Source organism: Polyergus mexicanus, unplaced genomic scaffold (genome assembly GCF_030449975.1).
Source record: "Polyergus mexicanus isolate NDT 795.1 unplaced genomic scaffold, iyPolMexi1.0 SCAF_8, whole genome shotgun sequence".
Lineage (NCBI taxonomy): Eukaryota > Metazoa > Arthropoda > Insecta > Hymenoptera > Formicidae > Polyergus > Polyergus mexicanus.
Window position 1 is genome coordinate 3,093,253 of NW_027223328.1, and position 22,999 is coordinate 3,116,251.

The window sequence follows — 22,999 nt, forward strand, 5'->3', positions numbered from 1 at the left end:
GCGCGATACGTAACGAAATCTTTAGGGAGTCTGACGAGTATCCGCAGTCTATAGCTTTGTGGATGGAATTTATCAGATGTAGATATTCTTATCACAATCCCGCCCACTTTGGCTGGTAATTTTATTATTCATTTTGCAATCTATTCGTCGCAGTGTAGTTCTCGCGAAATAATTTTTTCATGAATCGAGTATGCAACACAGTAGGAAAATTCACATAGCGTAATTATATCTTTAACGATATCTTCTAGAATCGGAATAGACAAAATATATAAGCAAAATCGTTAAATATTAAATAATCAGCTCTATAATCTATCGTCATAAAATATTGATACAGACAAATTATACTTCTATAATACTTAATTTCTACATAATGCAACTTTTATTCTGCGTCACTCATTTATTTGTTGAAGTAAGTTATAAGCCACGCGCATTTTCTAATAGGATAATTTAATGTAATGGGAAATATAACAATTTAGATAGTTTAATTTGATTTTTTATTTATTTAATCTTTGTCGTGTATTATACGTGATTTATAACTCGTTGCTATATTTATGATATTAACAGCTGAATAAAACAATATCACGGTATTATATAAACACAAGTCTATTTTTATTCTATTATTCCATTTGTTGAAGCAAATTATAAGCTGAATATGACGTTTTAAGTATCTACAACAAATATAGACGTAATCTCAATTTATACTTATACATTGATATATTTGATGATTTAATCAATGATAAAATATGGTAAAGACAAATATAAAATGTGATATTTTTACGCAATATTTTAATCTTTATTAGCTTAGTATTATATAATTAAATTTTAAATTTAAATTAAATAAATTATATTATATATGATATAATTGATACAGTTATTTTGAATACAATAAATGTTTTAAATACTTTACTTTGCTTAACCTTTTCTCCAAATTGCTTAACATGATTTATTTAAATATGAATCGTCAATCGTCATGCAAAATCAATTCTAAAGTACATTGGCAAAGTCACTTTTAATCATACATTAATATAATATTTTTGTACTTACACCCATAAAAGAATCAAGATTCATAGAGATAGTGTAAGCGCTGGTGATTTCGATAGGTATTGCTGTACGCTTCATTATTAATATTAATGATTTTTTTAAATTTTCGTCCATCTCAAACCATTCAATTTGAAAAATTTTATCGATGAATTGGCGACTCTACTTGAATATGTATAGAAAATTTTGCTTATAAATATTTATCCATATAAATATATACTTATGTACATATATATATATATATATATACATTTTTGTAAAAAGCATATACATATATATGCCTTATTATTTTATAAAGAAAACATATATAACATATATAACCAATTATAAAGTCTCGTGAAAAAGTTGAAAAAATAAAGAAAGATCAAACGTACGAATATATATATATATATATATATGTATCGATTTTTCTGCAATTATTCAAATTTTAAAAAATACAAAAAAACTTAAATATCAATTTTTTATATTTATATTCAATATGTTAACATAAATATAAATATAAATTAATATAAATGTATATATTAAGCGCTTGAACCTTTAATTTGACTTCGTTGCCGTACCAGCAGTAGACAAAAATTTGTGTCAGCATGCAAGACATAAGCATTGCTAATCGAATATATCTCGCACTTATTTTCAATTGCGTTAATTGATAGAGATTGAAGCACACCACTAAAATACTCATTAGAAGTTGAATAGTAATAACCATTCTAAATGTCGCATTTACAATAAAAGCTAATCTGAAGAAAAAAGATTGATAATAAATAATCTTTCTATCTATGAGGTAAATTGAATGTCTCTCTCTCTCTCTCTCTCTCTCTCTCTCTCTCTCTCTCTCTCTTTGTTATAAAATCCTCGATATGTACATATATGTGTACATGTATGTATATATAGCAAATTATATTAAACTAAAATTAATTACAGTATTATATATTATTTTCTACATGTCTTGACATGCCATATTCATACTCTAAATGAAATATTGTCCATGTTTGTAAAATGTATTATAAATATCGTATTCTACTAACCTGAAAATATTGCAATGTTGTCGCACGCAATTACGAAGAGTGTCTGAATAAAGCATGATTTTTGTCAAACGATGCGCCAAGATTTCAAATTGGCAGCAAATGTGCACTAAAAATCCACAAATCAGACCATCGCAAGCAACGTTCAACAGAGCAGCCATATTCAAACATATCAATTGATGAGCGTATAACGTGCAAAATACGATTGTAGATGAATATTCGAACGGCACCCACGCTCTGTACGTCAATTTTCTTTCACCGAAATCCGTCAACAAAGATATGAACGTAATAGTGGCGCATGCGACTAAGCCCAGAGTTGCATAATGGAAAGTGTTAAGTCTGTAAAATGATTGCACATTTGTGTTTCTCCATACTTCCTTTTCGAAGAATGCAACAACTTAATATAACAGTATCTTAGCATATATATAATATTTTCATAAAATTGAGAAAAAGATATTAAATTTTATTAAACTAACAAGAGAGGGAGAGAATTTTATTAAAATAAAGAAAAAAGGCTAGTGAATATAAATATAAAGATTGACAATTAAAGTTCAGAAAATTTTTATAACTCGTAATGTATTATTTTTAGCGAACAGCCAATACTGTGGTAATTATTGTTTGCTAATAATACTTACTGTATGCCTTTATCGAATTTATAGTGAATTTTTATTTCGTTTGGTCTCGACGGTCTGCATGGTTCCTTTGTCAAAATGTCAGTCAGTTTGACAATGCTTTCATGATTTACCAACAAACTAAGCATTTTGTAACAAGAAATAAACATAGGAAGCATTATGCAAAAATTATCAGAAATATCGTCGGTATTGTTTGCGATAAGAATTATATCCATAAATTGCGACAGTGTAAAACTATTCACTAACAAAATTACTAAAATTGTGTAAACTCGATATATTATTCGCTTATATATCGATGTCCACGATTCCGGTCTCCAACAGCCACATATTGTTAACACTTTAAAAGTGAATTCCAACACTTGCATCACGAAATCTTTCGTAAAATAATCAATTGTAGTCCGTATAGTGTGTTATTATTAATTATATTAAATGCAACAATATAATCCACTTGCAAAAATACAACTAGTAAACTGATTGTTTACATGTGTGTTATACATATTATATTAATAAAGATTTTTTCATACTTTTATATATATATATATATTGAGTTTTTTATATTTTTCTATTTTCTATTTTTAATTAATTATAAACTTTGTACGAGATAATATATACAATACATGTATATATGTATATATATATATATATATATATATAAATTTGTATTAAAAGGATATTAATTAAACAATAATTAAATAAAAGAATAATATGAATGTGATATTATAGTCAAAATTCTTGATACGCGAATTTAAAAAAGAATAACACGCAACACAACGCTTACGTAAGCCGACTGACGAAAGTTTATAACTTCGTTGCTCTTTTTCCCCCAGGGGATAGTTTCGCTTAGTTTTCCCCTCATAATTAATAGTTCCAATATTCGTTTTGCAACAATGTCTTTTGCATAGTATTCCCATGAATCAAAAATACAGCGTACAGCTGCAATGTTCCGATAACAGTCTCTGAGCGCGTGTCTCTTGAAGGCGGAGCGCGGAGAGAATAAAAGAGGAAACGTTTAAATATTAAACATGCCCTTATGTAAGCCATTTTAATAATCATATATGTAAAATATACTCTCTCTTTTGAATGGGAACATTTTATCAACAGTTTTATGCCACACTGTATTAAATCTTTCTTTCTCGTATGTTGATTCCTACAATTTCTATTAAAATAATTCAAAATGCATGTGTATAATAAAATATATAAAATGTAAAAGAATAAGAGAGAAAGAGAAAGAGAGATCTATAGAAATATATTTAATTCCCTTTCATCTATCGAAACTACATGATACAAGGATTATTGTTAATTGTAACATTCCATTATCTCTAACATAAGAGGAATATACGAAAAATTTAATACTATTTAAATGTAAACAATGTATGACTAAATTTAAATTTATATAATTATCAAGTACATTGAGTCATTCCTATATTTGCTGCAATATATTGTAAGCTGAATATGAGGTTTTAAGCAACTGCAATAAACAAATATTACATATATACTATAAATATAATAAGATTTATTCGAATAATTAAAAAAAAAACAATAAATACTTTATATATAATAATCTATAAAATTTTTAATGTGTAATGCAATTTTTTCATTACATATATATTTATTGTCGAAAAAAATTTGTTTTACTTTCTTTAGATTTATATACACATTAAATATTAAATATATAAATGTTATTGAACTCGCTCATTTATCTCATGTGATAATAAGAAACATTTGATACTAACACCTACGAAAGAGTCAAGATTCATAGAGATGATATAAGCGCTGGTGAATTCAATTGGCACTGTACTACGTCTCATAATCAATATTAAAGCTTTCTTTACATTCTGGTCCAACATATACCATTCCATTTCAAAAATATTATCGATGAGTTGTCGACTCTACATTTATTATATTATATTATATTATATTATATTATTTTTTTTTTTTATTCACACATTATTATCGTATATTATTTTAATATACAAATAATATTAAAATATGTAAAGATATCGATTACATAATAATGCAAATCAAATTATTAATTTATTTATTGCAATTATTATAACTTATTTTTTTTTTAATGTGATTATTTTCGCAATCGCATACCTTTAGCTTTACTTCATTTCCATACCAGCAATAAAAAAAGATTTGCGTCAGCATACTACACATGTACAATGCCAATTGAATGTATTTTTCCTTCGATGTGGTTGTTCTAGTTAATTGATATAGATTAAAGCACACCACCAATGTGCTCACTATAAACTGAATAGTAATAGTAAATCTGAACTTCTCGTTAACCGTAAAAGCAAGTCTGTAATTAAACGCAACTATTTTTTTTAGTATCTACAAGTCGAGAGATAGCATTTGCATTGATATTTTTATCAACGCAACAATATATATACTGATACTCTCTCGTAATATATTATATTATATATAAATATATAAATTTTAAAAATTAATATAAATATATAAATAAATTATTTTAAATAAATATATAAATATATACGAACTCGAAAATACGATTATGTTGCAGGATACAATCACGCAGGATATCAGGCTCGCGTGCTATCCTTCTCAAGCGAGATTCTAATATCTTGATCTGGCAGCAAATGTGCATCAATAGTCCACAAATAAGACCGTCACAAGCGACGTGAAGGACAGATCCGACTATCAAACTTATCAACTGGTGAGCATACGTAATATGGTATAAAAACGGCAATGAATAATCGTATGGCAACCAGGCTCTGAATGTCAACGTCCGTTTCCTGAAGTCCGTAAACAATGACGTTAACGTGATGCATACGCAAGTCGTCTCAACCAGGATAGCGTAATGTATCGTGTTCCCTCTGAAAAATAACTGTAGACATTGTTCCGTGTCATTTATCAGTGTTTCGCTTACATATCGATTTGCTATTTTTTAACATATAAATTTATTAATAAAATTATAACACGTGACAATTGCTCAATATATTGTAGAGAGATGTAAAAAAGAAGCTAGCGCGGCAGCGTCTTTTGGAAATATTTAAATCACGACTGTTCGTTTCAAAGTCCTGTCATATACCCTTTTTTTCGTAACTTGATATTAATTTTAATGTAGCGTTTATCATAAAAATTTTCATTTGCAGGATACTTACTGCACACCCTTATCAAATCTGTGATATATTTCCATTTCACTTGGTTCCAATGGTCTACAGGGCTTTTCCGTAATAATGTTGGTTAATATTGCGATAATTTTGCGATTCATCAACATACTAAGCATTTTACAGCAAGAGACAATCATCGCAAGTAACATGTAAAAATTATCGGTGAAATCATCGGGATTATCAACGGTAAGAATAATATCCAATAATTGTGATAAAGTGAACGTATTTATTAACGCAAGTATGAAAACTGTATGCATATGATATATTACGCGTTTACACGACGACGCCCAAGAATCCGGTCGCCAGCAACCGCAAATAATTAAGAATTTAAAAGTGGAATCTAATATATGCATGTTTTGAATTTTATATCTTTCGATATTCCATTTCCACAGATAACACGAAAATTTAATAAATATAGAAATATATATAAAAATTCTTTTTTATATATATCTACCATATATATATTCTTTTCTAATTCCTTTTAACAATCAGATAAAGATTTAAATATATATTAGCTAGATATATATAATTTGCATAATTAATTTTTTTTCTCTGTGCTAAGATATATAAAAAAGTTATTCGATACAATTTTTTTAAATAAAACTTTAAAAGTGCGATATGACTCTTGCACGAATAATAATCGTATGTGCAACAAAGTCTCTAAAGAAATAATTGTAAAATGTCTATAGATCTACGATTTCTTAAGGGATACTCTTCAATTTCTACTGATAACTTCTCCCTTCGTATATGAGCACCTTTATTATTAAAACTGCGACTATATCCCTATGTATGAAATAATATTTTTATGAAATAGTCGTGCGATCGTCACGAATATTCAACACAAACTTTATCTTATTGGAAAGGGCGAGTGTGTATGTAATATATTGATTCAAATTTAAAACAAATTATATGTTAGGAAAGGTTGTCAAAGAAAAAAAAAATAAAACTCTCAAATGTCGCATACACACGATCTGTACATATATATGCTGCATAAAATATTAATATTGCCAATTCCCGTGCTTCTCTCCCTTCCTTCCTTGGAAATATTTAATAATGCTGTAAATTTACCATATCGAATGACAGATGACAGATTTTGTTTCCCGTATTGATTCACATCTATAATTTCTAGTTTAACACTCTCATATGTAACCTCCAAATGATATAATCATAACGTATTGTTAGCATGCAATGTAAGTAAAACCCATATTTTAACGTAAACGGCAAAACATGCGATACATATATAACAATTTTTTTATTATAATTTTTCTATTTGTACAACATTAGTGATATATAATATAGTAAATTATCAGTATTATAATACTGGTATAAAATATATTATTCTACGATGTTTATAAGATGTTATCATTTTTTTTTTTTTTTTCTTTTTAATTGTGTCTAACGTTATGAATCTTGCGTTTGCTGAAGTATATTGTAAGCAGAATACGATGTTTTGAGCAACTGCAATTAAAATTATTAGTGTCATATTTTAAAATTAGTTGCAGAGGTGTATATATTATATTATTAAGTGTATATATTATTAAGTTTGATTATGCAATGTAACAAAATATTTGAAAATTTCGTAAAATGTAACTTCTTAATCTTAGAAGCAAAATTAAAATACACGTTTATGCAATTATATGTTAAAATTTCTTTTTATTAAATACATTAAATATTCAAGTTACTTTTAATATAAAAGAAAATTAATTTTTTATCGGTTACTTCATTTTATTGAAAGAAACTGAGAATTATAGCAGTTTCGATATTAGAGTTTTGCAAATGATCTCCGCTACTATTTATAGAGCGACAATAAGTTTCGATACTAACACCCACAAATGAATCGAGGTTCATAGAAATAACAGAGGCACTGGTAAATTCGATTGGTATTGTACCGCGTCTCATGATCAGTAATAGAACTTTCTTGGCATCTTCATTCAGGTGAAACCACTCCATCTCAAACACGTTATTTACCAATTGTCGACTCTGTATATAATAATTCAAGATCTTTACTATTTATTTAATCTACGTATATAGTATACTAAATGTTCATGTAAAAGAGATAGCCATTTTAAAAGCACGTACCCTCAATTTAACTTCATTCCCGCACCAGCAATAAAAGAATATTTGCGATAGCATGGAGCACATATACAGTATTAATTGCATATATTTTGCTCTTAATGCCGTTGACTTGGTAAATTGATAAAGATTGAAACACACTACCAGTGTACTTACGACAAATTGAATAAAAATAGTTATCCTGAATTTATCATTCACCATATGAGCAAACCTAGAATTAATCGCAAACGTAATATCGTGATTCTCGAATATTGAAAAGATATAGATAAAAATATATAAATGTATATAAAAAATGTGCAATATATTAGTGGAAAATACTTGATAAGAATAATTTTATATTGCCAAAAAAATAACATACGTATTTACTTTTTTCTAATTTATATAAAAAAAAAAAAAACCGTGCTATAACTTTTTGATTTATATTAATGATAAAAAATATTTTTACTCGTAACGCTAGGCTCTATAAAAACGAACTTGAATATATGATTGTGCTGAAAAACACAATCGCGAAGAATTTTCGGATTACGTGTGCCTTTTCTTATGCGACATTCCAATATCTCTAGTTGACAGCAAATGTGCACTAGTAATCCGCATATGAGACTGTCGCAAGCTACGTGATGAACAGATCCGACTGTAAAACTTATCAATTGATGAGCGTATACGAAAAGAAATAGTAACGGCGACGAATAGTCGAATGGCAGCCACGCCCGAAAAGTCAATTTGCCCTTTTTGAATTCCGTCAATAGCGACGTTACGGTAACGCATAGACATGTCGTCTCGACCAGAATAACGTAGTGAAATGTATTTGATCTGTAAAATAACTATGGACATTTTTGCATTTCAATTATCATTCAATGTTTTGTTTTTTTCTCATAAAAAGAATTGCATCTTATTGTAAATATTCGCATAAATAAAAAGAGAGCTTAATATAAGAAAATTACTTCAATTGATAATTTTGATCTAAATTAAATGTGTTACATATTAGAATCATAAAATTGATCATCGAATGTTATACATTAAATGAAACAGAAATTGAGATTAGCTCGCGATACCTACTGTATTAATTTCTCGTATTTTTGTCGAATTTCCATTTCATCGGATTCAATCGGCTGAAGCGGTTTTTTCATAAGAATATTAATCAATATCTCAATGTTGTTGCGATTCATTAACAGAGCAAACATCTTGCAGCAAGATACAATCATGGCGAGTAGCATGTAAAAATTATCGGTGAAGTCATCGGAATTGTCCACAGTTATAATCAGATCCATCAATTGCGATAACATAAACGTGTGTATTAGTAATAATATGAAAATTGTATACACGTAATAGACTAACCGTTTGTACGGCGTTGTCCAGGATTCCGGTCGCTCGCAGCCGCAGATCGTCAATATTTTAAATGTAAAGTCCAATATGCGCATTTTTATAACGTATTTTCCTCGATGTTATGTATATTCGTGCCTTTATTTCTACTCGAGATTTTTAAAAATTTTTGAAATATATATATATATATATATTTCTTTTTTTTTAATTAATTATAATAAATTTTAAGCATTTAATAATATAGCATAATTATTTAATCAATTTTTCAAAAATCTATGTTTACGACAATTTAAATTGATGGCCAAATTATATCAAACGACAATTTTCTGAACTTACGAAATTCAAATAGTAGTATTATGAAAATAAAAGTTTTTTTTTTTTTCGTAAAACAATTTGATGTACTTAGATAAAATCTTATGGCAAACTGACCATGGAATGTCTATAGCTTCACGAAATCTTCCGGCATACACTACGTCCAACTTCCCCCTCTTTGACAGCTTTTATTATTCAGATTGTGTAATTATGTTTCTTGGATAGTATCATTTTTATCAATCGTCTAAATACAAACTTGATATTGCGATATCATGACATAATAATGCTTCACTAGAATTCTGCTTTATGAAATTACACATTATAAAAAATAACATCTCTTGAATATCAAATCGAGCTCTATGTAATTACTCTTAAAATATTAATATCGATATCTTATACTCCATCGGAAGATGTTTATTTTATGTAGGCATGAGATTTTCATAGCAAACCATGTGAATGACAGTTTTTTTTTTCCAATATTGATCTTCAAGTATTGGTATAAATTCTACTAGTCTACATAATCTAATACTAATATAATATATGCGTATATAACGGACGGCAGAAAAATGTCCAAATGAATCGACTATAGCTGAATTAGCATGCAAAATATGTAAGTAAAAATATCATTAATAAAATTTCTAATATTGTATATAGTCATTATTATATAATGTAAAGTGATTTAAATTTCACTTTCTCTCTTTAAATGCCTTTTTATACTTAAAAAAAAAAATAAAATAATAATAATAATAACGCATGTCTATATACACAGAATAAAACGATAAACATCTATTTCAACTTTTTAAAAAATCTCTTTCTCTCTCTTTCTCTTCCGTCTCTTTTTCTCTTTATATGTGCATGATACAAATTCACACTGCTCTAATTGCAAAGTATGAACGATATTTTTTCTTTTATTTTGTCTCTGGTATTAAAATTTTTACATTTGCTGAAGTATGTTATAAGCTGAATACGATGTCTTAAGTAACTGCAATTAAAGTTATAAATAATGTTATTCAAAATAAGTTAAATATATACAGCCGATAAAACTGATACTTATTGTTACATGTAAATTTATATCCCAAATACGTAATAGAGAATTTCTTTCGTCAAATACATATATTAAACACTTCTTTGATATGAATAAAATATTTTATTTTTAATCGGGTAATTTTTTTTTTATTAAAAAAGAAATTAATTAAAACATATTTGATATTACAACAATATTTTAGATCTTGACTGTTAATTATATCATAATATAATTTTTAATACTGACATTTACAAATGAATCGAGGTTCATAGAGATAACGTAAGCACTGGTAAGCTCGATTGGTATTGTACCACGTCTCATGATCATTAATAACGATTGTTTAGTATAATTGTCCAGTTCAAACCATTCCATTTCAAATATGTTATTGACCAGTTGACGACTCTATATGTTTAACAATTTATAGCTTATTATTTATTTAATTTATGCACAATATATCATATTAAATGTTTAAATAATAACAAATAACGAATACATATATATATATATATATATATATATATATATATATATGTACATACATATGTCTGTTTAAAAAAATACAGACCCTCAACTTAACTTCGTTCCCGTACCAGCAATATAAGAAAATTTGCGACAGCATGCAACCCATATACATAATTAATTGCATATATTTTGCTCTTAACGCTGTCGACTTAGTAAATTGATACAGATTAAAGCACACTACTAATGTACTCACAATAAACTGTATGACAATAGTCAATCTAAATTTTTCATTTACCAAGCCAGCAAGCCTGAAATTATAAATATAAAATGTTATAAATTTGAAAATATTTAAAATATTTCATTAATTAAAATTGTACAAATAATATATTATATCCATAAAAATACGACAAAGTCGTGAATAAATAAATTAATGAAAAGTTCTGTAATTAACCGAAAGTTCTCAAGTATGTAGAGTGTATTTTTATATTTGGTATTATCAAAATTGTTTTCTTGATCTTTCTTTCTTTCTTTCTTTCGAAAAATACAAACACAAGAGTTATATGAAATGTATTAATTACAAAAAAAAATTGCGAAATATTTTTATACATATAATATTAGCTGCAAAACACCAACTTGAATACAGTGTTGTGTTGAAGAAGGGATTTGCGAAGGATATCTCGGTTGCGATTAATTTTTCTCAAACGACATTCCATTATTTCAATTTGACAGCAAACATGCACCAACAGACCACATATAAGACCGTCACAAGCTACATGAAGAACAGAGCCGGCCGTTAAACCTATCAGCTGGTGTATGTATACAATGCGAAATAGTGACGGCGACGTGTAGTTGAATGGTAACCATGCTCTGAATGTCAATCTTCCTTTGCTGAATTCTGTCAGCAATGATGTAACGGCAATGCATACACACGTTGTTTCCACCAGGATTGCATAGTAAAGTGTATTTGTCCTGTAAGATGACTGTAGAGATTTTCCTGTTTCAATTTTCATTCAACTTTTGCTGCGACGTTAGCTTTGCGATTAAATTAAATGCTTGTTATAAGAGAGTCTAATGTAGCATGAATCAATTTTAATAAATTATCGTTGCTATTGTATATTATATATATATAATTAAATTTCATTATATAAATGTACTCACTGTATAAGTCTATCGAATTTTTGCTGAATCTTGATTTCGTCAGACTGATCCGGTCTACACGGTTTTCTTACGAGGATATCGATTAGCATGACAATATTACTACGGTTCATCAGCAGGGTGAACATCTTACAGCACGAGACGATCATGGCGAGAAGCATATAGAAATTATCGGTAAAATCATCGGCATTGTCCACGGTTAAAATTAAATCCATCAATTGCGATAGCATAAACGTGTATATCAGTAGGATTATAAAAATAGTGTATACATGATAAACAAATCGTTTGTACGATGTTGTCCAGGAATCCGGTATCCAACATCCGCAAATCATTAATATTTTAAACGTAAAATCCAACACGTGCATATTTAATTTTTAATTTATTTCTCTGTCAAGGTTATCTCGATATCTGTTCTCCAGAAAAGGCATTAATCATGAATCATTGTGTGTGTTTAAAAGATTATAATATTTTCAAATTTCCTTTTCTTTTAAGTAATTAAATGTGAGGTTCACAATATTGTATAATACAATAATTATACACTTTAAAATTTATGCATATGACAATGAGCCAAAATGAGTTAAATTATACCTCAATCGGCAATTTTCTTCACTCACACGAACTCTGATAGAATAGAATAATAAAAATATTTTTCTGGAAAATGTTATGAAGAAATCTTGAGAAAGACTGACAATCATATAATGTCTATAATTTCGCGATCGTCCCATAATAATACACTCGTACAACTTCCCCCTTCATATGCGATAAGTTTCATTATTTAGATTGCAATCTATATCCTTTCCATACATCAACAACCCTTCATCGAGTGCGGTCGTTAAATATAAATTCAATCATGAGCTACGATGTTTTATAATATAATGACGTTTTCTGAAAATGCTAATTTATCAAATTAAACATTAGAAAATTGAACTGTGTAAAGAATAAAAAATAGAAATATCTAGAAGTCCTTGATAATGTATCACACACTTTCTCTGCTAATATAAAATATTTAATTGATTGCTTTTTTCTATTTATTCTTGCAACATTAGTTTTTAATCAAACATTCTAACATGTAGTCACACATTGAATGCATATAAAATCTATACATATATACCATACATATGTATTTACATTGAAATCAACAGACATAAATAAAAGATGTAAGTAAAGAAATTTTTGCATGTATGCCAAAAAATAAATAAGCAATAAATTACATGATTTGTTTTTTTATCTAATTATATATATATATATATATATATATATATATGATATTATTAGCAAAACAATTTATTTTAACATTCTCAGCTTCACATACATATTGATGACAGAATCATGTAACAAGGAACGTTTTCCTATTTGTCTTTGTTATTCGGATCTTGCATTTGTTGAAGTATATTGTAAGTCGAATATGATGTCTTGAGCAACTATAATATAAATAAATATAAATAAAATTGTCTTGCTTTTTATTTTGGAAGTGTTCACAAAATATACTTATAATATTAAAACATATATATTTTTTTATAAATTAATAACTACTATTTATTATGTGCTATTAAAATATAATTATAATATGTATATATATATATATATTTTTTTTTTCAACTAACATCTACAAATGAATCCAGATTCATAGGTATAACATAGGCGCTGCTAAATTCAATGGGAATTCTACTGCGTATTGTGATTGTTAATAAATCCTTTTGTATGTTTCGTTCCAGCGTAATCCATTCTATTTTATATAAATCATTGACTAGTTGTCGACTCTATGCTCAAAAATCGAGGGTACATTTATTAATCTTTTGATCGTAACAGAATAGAAAGATTAACTATAGAAAAATTAGTTTTCGATATTACAACACATGCATTATTTTTAATGCAGGAATTAATTTTGATTTAAAATTTTATACTTCTAAAAAAAAAAAAAAAAAAAAACTACATATTCGGCTACATATTTAAATGTTTTATCTACGTCTAATGCAGAAAAAAATATTTTATACCAGATAAAAGAAATATCTCTTGCTTAGGATATTTAATTTATTTAAATATTAATACGTAAACGATACAACTAAACACGTAAAAGCGCATACCTTCAATTTAACTTCATTCGCGTACCAACAATACAAAAAAATTTGTGTCAGCATGCACGACATATACATTCCTAATTCGACGAATTTTCCACTTGTCTTAGTCAATTGATATAAAGTGAAACATACCACCAATGTACTTACAAGAAACTGAAAGCTGATAGTAAACCTAAATTTTTTGTTCAACAGAAGGGCAAATCTAAAATCAATTAAATACTTTTCATTATATTTAATTATCGACAAAAATATTAAATACGTATATAGTGATAAAAGATTACAAAAAACATCTTTAGCATTTTTATATAACGTATACATATATTTATATGTACATATAAAATAAAAAGAAGTTAATGAAAAAATACAAATATACATTTAGAGTACAAGTATAATTACACAGGGAAATGTAGAAAAAAAATAATTTTTTATCACAATATTAATAATAAAAACGAACTTAATTATAAGATTGTGCTGAATGATGCAGTCACGAAGTATTTTTGGATTGCGTGTGATATTCTTTAAACGATAACTTAATATTTCTATTTGACAGCATATATGCAACAATAATCCGCAAATAAGACCGTCGCAAGCAACGTGTAAGACAGATCCAACTGTCAAACTAATTAATTGATGAAAATAAGTAAAATGAAAAAGCGTCGCCGAGGAGTAGTAGTCAAATGGTAACCACGCTCTGAAAGTTAACTTTTCTTTCTTGTAATCCGTGAATAATGACGCTACCGCCGTAGATGCACATGTCAGTTCAACCAGAATCATATAATACAAGGTGTTTGTCCTGTAAAATGGCTGCAGGCGGTTTTGTATTCCGTTAACAACTCGATATTTTCTTTATAATTTAATTTTTCTTCAAAACATAAAATAGTTTTAATTAAAAAACAACTTGTTCTAATAATATCTCTAAATTTTAGCTTTTTAGTATATAATTCTGGCAAACAAAGTATAATAAATATCAACACATTGCAAACCACACCATATTGCCGCATATTAAAAAAGTTTAATGTAAGATTCTTTGTCACAGTTATAATGATGTATTTAAAAAAATATGTTAATCACTTTAAATTATAAAGAATATATTGTAAATAATATAATTTCTAGATACATAACAATTAAAACGTCATTGTTTCGGAATATTTACTCAATGAGTTTATCGAATCTCTGTCGTATCTCTATTTCGGCTGATTCCATTGGTTTGCATGGTTTGCTCATTAGAATGTCTGTTAGCATTGCAATGTTGCTGCGATTCATCAACAGACTAAACATTTTAAAACAAGAAACGATCATGGCAAGCAGCATGTAGAAATTATCCATAAAATCGTCCGGATTATCAACGATCAGTATTATATCCAAAAATTGCGACAACGTAAATGTATTTATCAATAAAAGTATAAAAATCGTATACACATAGTACATTAAGCGTTTGTAGAATGAAACGCTCCAGGAATTCGGTATCCAACAACCACAACTGATTAAAATTTTGAACGTAAATCCCAATATACGCATTTCAACTTTGATTATTTTTCCGTCTATTTTTTACACGAAATGATAAATAAATTATCGAATATATTGTATAACGTTCTTCGTCTTCTTGATTTTAAACGCGCGCGCGAGTAAAATTGCAGCTATACTTTACATAATTGCTTATTGTGTATATTAATTTGCTATATAAAATTACATATATTCCACGTTATTCTCTACTGCTGCGAATTGAAATTGATTCGATTGATCAACAATTAATTTTAAAATGGCTTTAGCTGCTGTAACGACACACACATATACAGTCGATTTTATATATCTCAATACAACACACAATAAAATCTTGAAAGAGACTAACGATCATGTCTATAGCCTCGCGATCTCTTACGACTTCAACTTCTCCCCTTCATACACAATGACTTTTATTATTTAAATTGCGAATGTATCTTTCGCATAATAATATTTTTATGCAACTAAGCAATACAATCATTAAATGGAGATTTGATACAATATACCATGACATAGTAATAACTTATAAGAAAAATACTTTGAGAGATTAGACGTTAAAAAAACCTAAGTTGAAAAAGTAAGAAACATAAATCTTTCATAATCGTTAATAATGTAGTACTTTCTCTTTCTAGCTTTCTTTCTTTTTCTTTACAGATAGAAAAAGATATGGAGTTCATATTGCATTTGATTACTTTCCAATCAAATGTTTCAACACATATTATCACGTTAGGATAAACTACACACACACACACACACACACATATATATATATATATATATATATATACAATGCTGCATATACGGTTTTTTCATAAGAATATCTATTAGCATCGCGATATTATTGCGATTTATTAACAAACTAGACATTTTAAAGCGGGAGACGATCATGGCAAGAAGCATATAGAAATGTAAGTAAGGTCGTCCGAATTTTCCACGATTAGTATTAGATCCAAGACTTGCGACAGTATAAACGTAGTAATTAATGTAAATATAAGAATTATAAATATATGATATGAGAGACGTTTGTAGAAAAATGTCCAAGAATCCAATGTCCAGCAACCATAGATTGTTAAAATTTGTAATGTGAATTCTAATACGCGCATTGTCAATTTGAGTTACACTTACTATTTTTCAAATATGATAAAAAATAAATTATTCAACTTGCAATAGTCTCCTTCTTTTAAATTATAAACAAGAATATAAATATATACGCTTTATAATTATTTATTATAAATAAATTTTATTAATAAATATTTATCTGCCCCACTTTGTGTGTAAATTAAAAATTGAAACACTTAATCGTTAATCAATTTTATTTTTATGTAATAGTATGTATATATATATATATAATTCGCTATAGAATCTTCTAAGAGATTGATGAATTTTTTTAATTTCGTGATTTCTCGATAAAGCCTTTTTTGATAACGACTTTCATTATTTAGACTGCAATTGTGTTTCTCAGATATAATATTCTCATACATTAATCATAAAAAGCAAAATTCTCTCAAATATTGGTTTTATGACATAAAATTTTGTGAAAATAAAACCATGTAAAATGATATCTTAGTAAGTGGAGTCAGAGAAGAATGAAAATATTTGATCATTTAAAATAATTGCATCGTTTATATGAGATTATATTCATAGTTTATCTTTTCTCCTTTTTTGTGGTCACTTGAGCTATCTCAGAATTTATTTATAAGCCAATTAGTAACTTTTGCCTGTAATAAAAATAGTATTTATAGTCTCCTACTGTTAATTTTTGCCACTTAATCCTTCATCTGTTGGAGTATATTGTAAGCAGAATACGATGTCTTGAGCAACTGTAATAAGTGGTCATTTGCTTATTATGTATCCCCATGATAAATTAATAATCTATTTCTTATATATATAAAACATGAAACCTAATAACATAAACAATAATATGTCAGCACAAATAAAAATTTTGGATCTTAAATTTATAAATTATTTATAATTAATTTATCTATTACATAAAAACATTAATAAAGTTTAAAATTTTAATCTAATTATAAATTCTTTTTTAAATAGATTTATTGATGTTACATCTATGACTAGATGTGAATAAAAATCGTATTTATAAGTGCAAAATTGCGATTATTTAAGGGTTAATATCCGTTTGAAACCTCGAAAAATGAGTACACGTTTAAAAATTTTTTTGTAGTGCCAAAACTTTTTTTTTTTTTTTTGTTGTACAAATATTTGCAGATTTATGTTTTCATGCACGGTGTGCGTGAAAATTCGAGCTACGTTCGACGGATTGACTCCAAATTTTACAAGCGAGTTTCTAATAAAATTTCGCATCTACCAACAAAGTCTTTTTTTATTCCAATTCCGAAATTTTTTTATTATGAAAAAAAGATTAACTTTTTCAAAAAAAAAAAAACCCCCCATACTTTTTTTTCAACACGCCCGCCATTTTTTTTATTTTTTGAAATGTTGAAAAAACGATTGGATAGCAGATAGTTTTACATTGTTTAATAAAAAAAGACTTGAATTTTTGATTTCAGATATGATCTACGAACGTTTTTATGCGTATCGTGCAGCCATCTAAAATTTGGAGGAACTCTACAAATATCCCCATAACTTTAAAAAGAAAATTTTTTTTAAGCTGAAAATTTTTATTTAAGTAGTTAATAATATTGTATTAATGTCATAAAAAAATTAAAAATTTTTATCAAGTCGTTGCGCTGCAAAAAAAATCTAGAAAATGTACTCATTTTTCGAGGTTTCAAAAACGGGTGTGCTCTCTTAAAAATAAAAATAAAATTTTATACTAACACCGACGAATGATTCAAGATTCATAGAGATAACATAGGCACTGGTAAATTCAATAGGTATCATACTGCGTGTCATAATTATTAACAAACTCCTTTTTACGTTATGATCCAAAGTAAGCCATTCCATTTCGAACACGTTACTAGCCAGTTGTTGACTCTATATTTAAGAATATGGGAAAGTAATTAAATAATTTTAGTTATAAAATAAGATAAATATTCAAATTGTACCCAAATTGATTCTGTATATCTATAGAAAATAAATAAGGTAAAGGGACCTTTTTAAATAATCTTAAATAAAAATTAATTCTCGTAAAATAGTATCCTTTAATATATCTTTGATGCAATAACGTTGCACTAAACGTAAAAATGTCTGCATAATATAAACAAATTCGATATGCCAGCCAAAATAAAATATAAGAAAAGATAGAAAAAATCATGCGTGAGAAAAGAAATATTTTTTAAAAAGTGCGCACCTTAAGCTTGACTTCGTTTCCGTACCAGCAATAAAAAGAGATTTGTGTCAGCATGCAACACATGTATAACATTATTTGAATATATTTCGCATTTATATCCATCTGTGTCAGTTGATGCAGATTAAAACACACTACCAACATACTCACTACAAATTGAACAGTGATGATAAATCTAAACTTTTTATTTACCATAAACGCGAATCTAAAATCAATTGAACACGTAACTCTTTCAAACATCTTTAAAATTATTTTGCACATGCGCACATGTACATATATGTATGTATATGTATCTATTTGTATTTGTAGAAGAAAATTTTTATTAATAAGAAAACTGACTTAGAGATATATATGTGCTGTATAACGCACTCGCGAAGGAAATGCGATTTGTTTACGATCTTTCTCAAGTGACATTTGAATATCTCTATTTGAGAACAGATATGCATTAATAATCCGCAAATGAGACTGTCGCAAGCAATGTGGAGGACCGATCCAACTGTCAAACTTATCGACTGATGCACATAAGCGATTCGAAATAGAATCGGTGAAGAATAATTGAATGGTAACCATGCTCTAAAAGCTAATCTATCCTTTCTGTAATCTTTGAACACTGATGTTGCTACTGCAAACGCACAAGTCAATTCGACTAGAGTCGCATAATAGAGCGTATTCATTCTATAAAATAGTTGTAAACATTTTTGAAATTCACTATTTAATGTGTGTTTTCAATAATCTTAACTTTTTATTTAATATAAGGTTGATAATTCGACTTTAATTTACCGTTATATAAAAAATTAATATTAAAATCTATTTTTAAAAAGGTTGCAATATGTATACGGATTTTGTAGAAAATTTAATTATATAGAATCACTTTATTTAATATCTTTTATGAATATGTATTTTTTTAATGCATTCTCTATATAATATAAGGTCTCTTAAAAAGCAATCCTCTATATAATATGTGATTACGTTTCATAATTTTATTATTCATTTTGCGATACTTACTGTATAAGTCTGTCGAATTTCTGTCGAATTTTTATTTCATCGAATTCGACGGGCTTACATGGTTTCTTCATCAGAATATCGATTAACATCGCGATGTTGCTGCGATTTCTCAATAAACTGAACATTTTGCAACAGGATACAATCATAGCAAGCGTGACGTAAAAATTTTCGGCAAAATCGTCGGTATTGTCGACATTCAGAATTATATCCATTAGTTGCGACAACATAAATGTATTTATTAACAAAACTATACAGACTGTGTATATATCATACATAATACGTTTGTATCGTGACGTCCACGAATTCGGTGGCCAACATCCGCAAATGGTAAGAACTTGAAATGTGAATGTAAGAACGCTCATTTTGTTCTTTCTTTTTTACTTATTCAATAATATAATATCAAGAAAAAATTTAAATATGCGGAAAAGTCAAAAAATGCTTTTGTATTATGTACTTAAATCTTATATTTCTTTATTTTAATATGTCATTGTGTGTCGAAAAATCTAGTATTTTATTCCGTTTATCTTATTTTTTCACACATTTCACCATAATTTACGAAAACGTAATCCCGGTTAATAAGATAAATAATACTAAATATTATACGATTATAAAATAATCATGTATAACGGAAATTTAAAGTTAAAAAATTGTCCGCACATCCAAAAATTTGTAAATCAAAATAATGAATTATTATTATTATTAATTTGAAAATTATATATAATGCATTATAATAATACGACAATTATTCTTTACAGCGCGATGAGCAAGAAAATTTCACTAACAATCGTAAAGAGTCTATAGTCTTTTGCAATTCGATTTTTTATCTTCAATTTCCATTTACGCATTCGTGAATGCGCTATATTATTACGACGATATATAAAACTTTTGCATCGCAAAACGATATTTTCACAATCGTTTTAAAATGCATATCGTACATAATGTGAAATGTAATGTTACATTTATGTCCACCTATATCTTATGCGACAAGCAAACTATCAATTATGGTTTAGCCATATGAAATCTTGATGCAGACGACTTTATGTAGCTTTTAAATTATATTTAATTTATTGCTGCCATAAAGATGCAACATCGAACATCGCATTCTAATACTTATACACGTATATTGAATTTTTATTGCAGTAAGTAATAGCAGCAAATAATATCAAGTTAATTTATTGAAATAATATATTTTTGTATTACTGCAAAAAAAAAAAATTAAAATTATTATTATATTAAGGGTATGATAAAGTTTATCAGAGCATATATCCATATAAGAAAAGGTACATCATCGAGTATAACTATATAATAACTATAATCATAGCTATAAAATATAAATTAGATTGTATATACAATATATACATATATATGTTTAACAATTTCGGTGTATTTAATAATAGCACAATATTTAATTGAGTGCATGTGTGCGTGTATGTGTATATATATATATGTATATACATTATACATTCAGATTTTTTTTTAATTTTTCATTGTACATAATTTTGTAAAAAATTTAAAAAAGTTGGAATAAATCAATCAAATAAAATTAATTAATTTCAATAATTTTTCAATTTCAATTATCTAACTGTCTAACGCATCAATATTATATCTTGTTTTTTATCAATTTATGATATCAAGAGACTAACAGCCAATTATTCGTCGACCGAAGGTAACAACGTTAGTAAAAATATTTATCTGATACTCGTCGGTGACAAGATGTGAACTCAAGTACCCATATGAAAATGCCGATGCATATATTATATTTTTCTATAATTTTAACCGTGTTCTTTCCAAGGAGTTTTATTTATTAACAGCCTTAATTAATTTTTTCACGTTTATAGAATCGTGCGATGATGGACGTACTGTCAGTTGATAGGTTTTCGCGAAGTGTCATATTATGAAAAATCACAATATCATTTGCAATATTGGTTTTAGCGTACAAAGAATGTTAAGAATGCCTTTTATGAATGTCTTTAATCCCTCGTGGGATTTTGCTCAGAATTCTAATTAAAAAGCCGGAGAAGCGAAAAAATTTACTACTCTCGAGACATGGATATATTACGTTATACGAAAAATTGTAATTCCCGTAATATGGAGGTCTATTCTTTTATAATTATTATATTTTTCTATATTTTTAACTGTACTCTATTGAAATAGAAGGAGTTTTAATCATTAAGAGCATTAATCAATTTTTATATGATTGCTCAGTGATAGGGGATACTATCCAACGCATTCTCTTTTTCGAGTCTTTGTATTTTTATAGCTATCTCTATTCTCTCAAATATTGTCTTTTTCACTCTTATTTTATTTAAAAATATTATATAAATTATATTAATATAAAATATTACTAAAAATATAACTACAGTATCTCTCTTAATCTGACTTTTCCCCTTACCGGTAACTTAACGTTTTCGAGTAAAGTAGATTTGATCGCTTTGAGAGCGATTAAATCCAATTTGCCATGAACATACCTTAGACCAAGTATAGATTTCAGGAGAATCTAATTAATATAAATTTAGATTAATATAAATATTTATATTGATATATTTATATTAATTATATAGATTTATATATATATATATTTTTTTTTTCCTAACATTTTTAATATAAAATATATATTACAACATTTTATAATGTTTTATAGTATTATTGTGGTTTATTTTCTTTAGTTTTTCTGAAAATAATTTTAAATTGGGTATTATTATTATTATATTGTAATCTTATTTATATCTTTTTTTTTTAATGTCCTAATTAGGTCCCTATAGTCCTAACAATCCTACTTGCTGGCTGAACCGGCAGAAATCTGAAATTGGGGTGAGGAGGGAGGAGAACGTTTTCCTGATATTTAGTAACCCTACTCGCGTGCCCTAACCGCGCGTCCTACTCGCGTGCCCTAACGGTGCGCCCTACTCGTGTGCCCTAATCGCGCGTCCTACTCGCATACCCTAATCGTGTACCCTAATTGTATCTTATGTACCTCTC

General features: G+C 27.4%; 5 protein-coding genes across 9 annotated transcripts; all 5 read right to left on the reverse strand.

The window, feature by feature from the left end:
• Positions 1-531: 531 nt before the first annotated feature.
• On the reverse strand, positions 532-3,162 carry LOC138935739 (odorant receptor 46a-like). The gene is made up of 5 exons (XM_070300552.1): positions 2,696-3,162; positions 2,064-2,399; positions 1,574-1,775; positions 1,045-1,200; positions 532-668 (listed from the first exon to the last, which is right to left on the reverse strand). The coding sequence occupies exons 1-5, from the start codon at positions 3,055-3,057 to the stop codon at positions 618-620; spliced, it is 1,107 nt and encodes a 368-aa protein (XP_070156653.1). The 5' UTR covers positions 3,058-3,162; the 3' UTR covers positions 532-617.
• Positions 3,163-4,105: 943 nt separating this feature from the next.
• Positions 4,106-6,557, reverse strand: LOC138935740 (odorant receptor Or1-like). Of its 3 annotated transcripts, none has more exons than XM_070300556.1 (6): positions 6,539-6,557; positions 5,818-5,934; positions 5,194-5,529; positions 4,790-4,994; positions 4,426-4,581; positions 4,106-4,160 (listed from the first exon to the last, which is right to left on the reverse strand). In XM_070300556.1, the coding sequence occupies exons 2-6, from the start codon at positions 5,931-5,933 to the stop codon at positions 4,113-4,115; spliced, it is 861 nt and encodes a 286-aa protein (XP_070156657.1). In that variant the 5' UTR covers position 5,934; positions 6,539-6,557; the 3' UTR covers positions 4,106-4,112. The 3 variants fall into 3 exon arrangements, with proteins under 3 accessions (XP_070156657.1, XP_070156656.1, XP_070156654.1); XM_070300555.1 differs by lacking the exon at positions 6,539-6,557 and adding an exon at positions 6,096-6,186; XM_070300553.1 differs by lacking the exon at positions 6,539-6,557 and having other exon boundaries at positions 5,818-6,239.
• A 543-nt stretch (positions 6,558-7,100) lies between these two features.
• LOC138935735 (odorant receptor Or1-like) lies at positions 7,101-9,473 on the reverse strand. 3 transcript variants are annotated; one of them, XM_070300546.1, is made up of 6 exons: positions 9,235-9,324; positions 8,956-9,008; positions 8,374-8,709; positions 7,906-8,110; positions 7,651-7,806; positions 7,101-7,284 (listed from the first exon to the last, which is right to left on the reverse strand). In XM_070300546.1, the coding sequence occupies exons 2-6, from the start codon at positions 8,988-8,990 to the stop codon at positions 7,228-7,230; spliced, it is 789 nt and encodes a 262-aa protein (XP_070156647.1). In that variant the 5' UTR covers positions 8,991-9,008; positions 9,235-9,324; the 3' UTR covers positions 7,101-7,227. The 3 variants fall into 3 exon arrangements, with proteins under 3 accessions (XP_070156647.1, XP_070156646.1, XP_070156645.1); XM_070300545.1 differs by lacking the exon at positions 8,956-9,008 and having other exon boundaries at positions 9,235-9,473; XM_070300544.1 differs by having other exon boundaries at positions 8,956-9,473.
• A 992-nt stretch (positions 9,474-10,465) lies between these two features.
• LOC138935783 (uncharacterized) lies at positions 10,466-16,129 on the reverse strand. Its single transcript, XM_070300616.1, has 10 exons — positions 15,404-16,129; positions 14,705-15,043; positions 14,257-14,452; positions 13,777-13,932; positions 13,525-13,593; positions 12,176-12,540; positions 11,651-11,986; positions 11,121-11,325; positions 10,802-10,957; positions 10,466-10,513 (listed from the first exon to the last, which is right to left on the reverse strand). The coding sequence occupies exons 1-10, from the start codon at positions 15,766-15,768 to the stop codon at positions 10,466-10,468; spliced, it is 2,235 nt and encodes a 744-aa protein (XP_070156717.1). The 5' UTR covers positions 15,769-16,129.
• A 1,375-nt stretch (positions 16,130-17,504) lies between these two features.
• On the reverse strand, positions 17,505-20,387 carry LOC138935743 (odorant receptor Or1-like). The gene is made up of 5 exons (XM_070300559.1): positions 20,021-20,387; positions 19,355-19,690; positions 19,019-19,220; positions 18,547-18,702; positions 17,505-17,570 (listed from the first exon to the last, which is right to left on the reverse strand). Exons 1-5 carry the CDS (start codon positions 20,380-20,382, stop codon positions 17,517-17,519), a joined length of 1,110 nt encoding a protein of 369 aa, XP_070156660.1. The 5' UTR covers positions 20,383-20,387; the 3' UTR covers positions 17,505-17,516.
• Between the last annotated feature and the right edge of the window lie 2,612 nt (positions 20,388-22,999).